Source organism: Dromiciops gliroides, chromosome 2 (assembly GCF_019393635.1).
Source record: "Dromiciops gliroides isolate mDroGli1 chromosome 2, mDroGli1.pri, whole genome shotgun sequence".
In the NCBI taxonomy this organism is placed as follows: Eukaryota; Metazoa; Chordata; class Mammalia; order Microbiotheria; family Microbiotheriidae; genus Dromiciops; species Dromiciops gliroides.
This window is the reverse complement of record NC_057862.1, coordinates 318,369,751-318,376,108: the sequence shown is the minus strand read 5'-3', so window position 1 is coordinate 318,376,108 and position 6,358 is coordinate 318,369,751. Positions and strand designations below refer to the sequence as shown.

The 6,358-nt window shown below is 42.7% G+C and overlaps 1 protein-coding gene across 1 annotated transcript in view; it reads right to left on the bottom strand.

Moving 5' to 3' along the window:
• Window positions 1-1,112: 1,112 nt before the first annotated feature.
• The window catches only part of ARHGEF37 (Rho guanine nucleotide exchange factor 37), a 94,778-nt gene continuing 89,532 nt past the window's right edge, over window positions 1,113-6,358 (bottom strand). Inside the window, exon 14 of the mRNA XM_043985548.1 lies at window positions 1,113-2,226. Within this exon, the coding sequence (XP_043841483.1) occupies window positions 1,993-2,226 (234 nt within the window). The 3' untranslated portion in view covers window positions 1,113-1,992. The remainder of the gene's footprint in view (window positions 2,227-6,358) is intronic.

Sequence of the window (6,358 nt, the reverse complement as noted above, 5' to 3'; positions counted from 1 at the left end):
GCCACCTAGCTGCCCCCCATTATTCTTTCCATTGCACCAGAAGGAGGGAGGACAGTGAGCTTAGGATGTTAGATAAAGTAGATCTGGAGCTGGTGAAAGGAACTGTGTGGACTAAGCTTCTCTCATTGCCAGGCAGCATCCACCCTTGGAGGAACTCCAGAAAATGAATTTCCTGGTACCCATAACTATGAGGCTCTATTTTTTCTGTGGCCACTTCAGAAGGCATAGCTCAGACTGCCTTAGGTGCTACAATGACAATAACAGGATAGGACATTGGTCTGATGCTTCCTTTTATTCCTAAATCAAAGGTTACTTCTCATGCTTGGAAGCTCACTCTAATTTCGTTCCATCTATTTTTTTTTTTTGGTGAGGCAATTGGGGTTAAATGACTTGCCCAGGGTCACACAGCTAGTGTCAAGGGTCTGAGGCTGGATTTGAACTCAGATCCGCCTGAATCCAGGGCCAGTGCTTTATCCACTGCACCACCTAGCTGCCCCCATCTATTCTTTATCATTGCAAAATTTTCCATGCTATCCACTATTTGCTCTGTGTGTCTTGCAATGAATGTTTTTTATCCTGTGCCTAAAAGCACAGACATTCTGACGTTGGGCCCAAAATTCTAGCCAGAACTAAAAATATACATGATCTCTCCCAATCTAGATCTTTGAAGAGCTGGCTGAGTATGAGCTTCTCCACAAACACTGCTGATTGCTTTGGGACATGAATGACTACTGGAGACTGACCCCTGTCCTACACCTTGCCCCCGCAAAGTGGCAAGCTTTCCCTGAAACAATCATCAAACATATGCTACATTTGTAATTGGAATTCTCATTTTGCTCCAGATTTAAGGGAAATTTGCTAAGAATCACAAAACGTCTAAGAGATAATCACTGAACTACAAACCCCATCGCACGCAAACCCAACCACTAAACAAAAAACCTCCAGGACCTCCAGAATCTTCCCTAGATAGCTAGTATAATAAATAATAATTAACAATAATAATAAATAGCATTTATGTAGTGCTTCCAATGTGACAGGCACTGAACTAAATAAATATTGTCTCATTTTACCCTCACAACCCTGGGAGGTAGGTTCTATTATTATCTCCATTTTACAATTGAGCAAACTAAGGCAAATAGGGACTAAGTGACTTGCCCAAGGTTGCACAACTTTTAAGTGTCTGAGGCTGGATTTGAACTCAGGTTTTCCTAACTCCAGACCCAGCATTCTAATACACCGTGCCCCAAGATGCGCCTACTATATGTTGGGCATTTTATAGATCATACACATCAAGGAACTGCAGTTCAATCCACCATACTCAGGCACGGAGCTTCTGCCCAGATCCCCGATCCCCTCCTGGGATCAAGGCTCCCACCCAGTATGTATGGTTAGTAGCGCCACTCCCCTGAGAGAATTCCCAAAGTCCTCCTTACAAAATGACTAATGGTAAGAGAGGAATCCTTATTATACCGTTTCTCAGCCAGGCATCACATCAAGAAGCTCTCTCTCGACCTTCCCAGTTCCTGGGCTGAGAGCTTCATCGTATCACAGAGTTAGGACTGAGAGGGACCTCAGAGACCATCTAATGCACCCCCCTCATTCACAGATGAAGAACCTAAGGCCCACAGGGGATAACTGACTTACCCGAAGTCACAAAAATAGTACCTGGGAGAGCCAGAATTCAAATCCAAATCCTCTACGTCCACATCTGGCACAGTGATACGTTTCTCTCATATATGGCTTCTTGCTATGTATGACTGCAGACCAGTGGGCCAAGCCCTCATGGACCCTCTCTGCCTATAACAGCTCCACAGAAAGACAGTCTAAAGCCTTTACCCCCTCATCCATGCCCCTCACCCTCCACCCTACTTCGTTAGCAGCAGTGGAGATGTATCTAGTAGGTCTGCCTTGTCTCACACCCATCTTACTTACCCCCATCAACCCACTGTCTGACTGAGAATCCTTCACATGCCCCCTCCTGCCCTTGCTATTTTACATGTGGGATGGGGGGCTGTCGCAAGGGGGCAAACTCCAGCCCCAGGGTGTGGGGCTTGGAATCTGGACCAGGAAGTTGGAGGGCACATAACCCCTCTGTCCATTCACTTCCACGAGGCTCCACGCTGGGTTCCCCTTCTTGTCCTGCCTCTCCAGGATTGTTACTGGTTGCCCTGCTTGCAGGCTCACTTCATGGCTGCTCCTGGCTGCAAATGGATATGCAGCTACCACCTAAAAACACAGGGAGTAAAAAAACAGGGAGATGAAGGAAGACTTCATAATCAAAGACGAAACTGAAGCAAACTGGTTCCAATTCTTTTTTTTTTTTTTTTTTTTTTTGCCATCAGTGACTAGGGAAGCAGTGTGGTACAGTGGAAAGGGCATTGCACTTTGACCAGAGTCAGAGAGCCTAGGTCTGAAGTCTGGTTCTGCCACTTACTACTACCTTTGAGCGAGTCATTTCCTTTCTCTGGGCCTCAGTTTATTCATCTGTAAAATGAAGGGTTTAAGGTCCCTTCCAGCTCTCAGTCAGTGTTCCTAGGATCCTCACTCTTTCCCATTCTCTCTGTTGGCCATTGTCTCTCCTCAGCATTCCTCTTGCTGTTGATCTCTTGGGGTTTTTTGTTGTTGTTGTTTTTTAATTGTTTTATTTTTAGTGAGGCAATTGGGGTTAAGTGACTTGCCCAGGGTCACACAGCTAGTAAGTGTTAAGTGTCTGAGGCCGGATTTGAACTCAGGTCCTCCTGACTCCAGGGCCAGTGCTCTATCCACTGCACCACCTAGCTGCCCCTTGTTTTGTTTTTGTTTGTTTGTTTGTTTGTTTTTAGTGAGGCAATAGGGGTTAAGTGACTTGCCCAGGGTCACACAGCTAATAAGTATTAAGCGTCTGAGGCCGGATTTGAACTCAGGTACTCCTGACTCCAGGGCCGGTGCTCTATCCACTGTGCCATCCAGCTGCCCCGCTGCCCCTTGTTGATCTCTTGTTAATGAGGAATCTGACAATGTCTCCAGCTCTTTCTCTAACTTAGGGATGAATGGCTGTCAAAGAATCAAAGACTTTTAGAGCTGCAAGAAACCTAAGATGCCCAACATCCCTTACTGGTGGCACTTCAGTTTTTATTTAAATACTTCTGGGGATCCAGACCTTACATGGCTAATTCCCTTGTTACCATTATTCACTCCTTCCATCCCAGGTTCATGGCCAAAGTTGTTTTTCATTTCCCTTCCAGTGGTTTTTTGTTTTTGGTTGTTGTTGTTGTTGTTTTTTTTTCGTTTTTTTCCGGGGCAATGAGGGTTAAGTGACTTGCCCAGGGTCACACAGCTAGTAAGTGTCAAGTGTCTGAGGCTGGATTTGAACTCAGGTCCTCCTGAATCCAAGGCCAGTGCTTTATTCACTGCGCCACCTAGCTGCCCCCTGGTTATTGTTTAATCCCTAGTTTTGATTGGTACCTGGCCATCCTAGAATGAGGAGTTTGACTTTCCCTTAGCAATAGAAGTACTATTCCTCACCTGCCAAAAATCCTCAGGGCTGTTTTGGAAAGTGTGGCATCTATGAAATCCTGTGGCCAGAGATAGGAGGGTGTGTGTGTGTGTGTGTGTGTGTGTGTGTGTGTGTTTTCAAATCCTGCCTCTAAAACTTGGCTATGTCACCCTAGTCAAGTCATTTACCTTTTCAGGGCTCTAAACCAGTAGTGTCATACTCAAATAAAATACTAAACCACACATAAGCATCCCTGCTGGTTGTGTATTGACTTAGGAAACCACACATTTACATTATCTATACCTATAGCTCTATCTATCTATCTATTTTTTTTTTTTTGGTGAGGCAATTGGGGTTAAGTGACTTGCCCAGGGTCACACAGCTAGTAAGTATCAAGTGTCTAAGGCCAGATTTGAACTCAGGTCCTCCTGACTCCAGGGTCAGTGCTCTATCCACTGTGCCACCTTGCTTCCCCGACATTATCTATACCCTATTGCATTTTTATTTTGTTAAATATTTCCCAATTACATTTTAATCTGATTCAGGTCACACTCAGAAGGGTTGTGGGCTACAATATGGGTATGTTTGAGGCCTCTGCTCTAGATAATTTCCTAAGACTCTAAGTTGAGAAGAAGGTACTAATCTATACTGGTATATAGAATATCCTCACCCAATATTTTCCTATACTAATTGACTCACAACCCCAAACTCTATAATACACACACAGACATGCATGTTACACACATAATTATATATGCATGGATATGCACATATATGTATTCATGGAAATCTGGAATGTCACTAGTGTGGGGAACTTCTGTGAAAGAAATCAATAAATGATTCAATAGGCTATGGGTCAGATGCTTTGCCAGAAGCTAGGGATTCAAAACCAAAAAAAATGACATAGTCCCTCCCCTCAAAGAGCTTACATTCTACCAAGGGAGAAAACATGTAAATATATCTGCATATGGAAGACACATACCGACAAGCTTATTGCCATACCCACTTGGCTTAACACACTGCCTGGCACAGAACAGGCATTAAATGAATGTTTGGTGGTTATTGAGTGACATTACGTTTTATCTATGAGTCAATAATATCCATTTTGTGCTCGTGAAAAATTCTTATCGGGGCTTTTGCTGTTCAGTAGTGTCTGATTCTTCTTGACCCCATTTGGGATCTTCTTGGCAAAGATACAGGAGTGGTTTGCCATTTTTTTTCCAGCTTATTGAACAGATAAGGAAACTGAGGCAAACAGAGTTAAGTGACTTGCCCAGGGTCATAAGCTAGTGTCTGAGGCCAGATTTGAACTCAGGAAAATGAGTTTTACTGACTCTAGGCCCTGCACTCTATCCACTGAGCCACCTAACCGCCCCCTCACTGGGGCATCCTTGGCCAAGCAGCTACGTGAATTGCCAGTGCTGGACCCCAACCAAGAAAGGGATCTCAATCCACTTGGCTGGGATTACTCAAGTGACCAAACTGAATATTTGAATTTTATAGGCAAAGGTTTACAGTGAATGCATGTGATAAGTGGAGCATCCTAGAAAACTCAATAGACCCACATATACAGATATTTCTAAATGTCAAGCTTTTGTCTAATCAATCTGCTGCAAATACTGTTACTGGCCTGCTTCTTTCAGCTAATTTAGAGATGCTACCTTTTGTTGCTGTTGCACACAATCCTATTATTTCTGTATAGTCAAGCACATTGACTGTCTCTAATAACTTCTACTATTTGCTTGATTGATGGAAATGTTCTTTTTCACCATGGCTGAGCCTACCACTTCTTTTTTCTTTCAGCATTCTACATTTTTAAAAATATTCAGATTGTTGATATAGAATTTATCTTCATGTGTGATGTAAGGGATCCAATTCTAGTTTTTACTATCCAATTTTTGTGACAGTTTTTATTGGATATTGATTCCATTCCCCTAGATCTTTCAAAACATGGGTTTGTCAGACCACGTGCGTATACACACATGTATAGACACACATGATGTGTATGTACACACATGTATAGACACACATGATGTGTATGCACACATACATTATACATGTATGTACACATGTGGGTACAGGGGTATATTGGGGTACAGAGAGATAGATACATAGATCTATCTAGGAATATACAGAGTGTTCCAAAAGTTTGGGTGCATCTAAATGCACCCAAGTGCATGTGTGTGTATATATACAATACAACACACACATATATGTGTATATCCCCAAAGTGCTCTAAAATGTTTATATGTATACACACACATGCAGAGAGACAGAGACAGAGACAGAGAATGAGAATTGTTTCTATTTCTAGGTTCTCTATTCTATTCCATCGATCTGTTTTCTCTTGACCCAGATGGTTTTTAATAACTCTTGCTCTAGAGAGTACATTACAAATTTGATCAGGCAAAGTCTCTGGTCATCATTTCTTCGTTTATTGCTTTTCTTGATATTCTTTCCTGTCTATGTTCCCATATGAATTTTGTCAGGACTTTGGGTTATACCAAGAAATGATCTGCAAGGCAGAGTTGCACAGTGAATAGAAACTTGCCTTCAGAGTCAGGAAGATTCACATTCCAACTCTTATGTCTGCTGGTTGTATGTCCCTGGAAAAGTCACCTAAGTCAGGGCTCCTGGCACATTACAAGACTAAAAATTGCAGAACTGTTGCAGATCTGCTTTGGTAAAGCTAGTTTCCTCATTGGTAGTATGTATGTGATCGGCAGAGCACCCAAGACAAGTTTATATACCGAATATATAGCTCCAATAGGTTCTAGATTTCAGGATTTCGTCAGCTTTATTTGCTGTAAACATGTTTGCCTATCTGCTTCTATACTGTCAGTCTTCTCTATACTGACAAGATCAGAGTTCTGAACCAAGCCT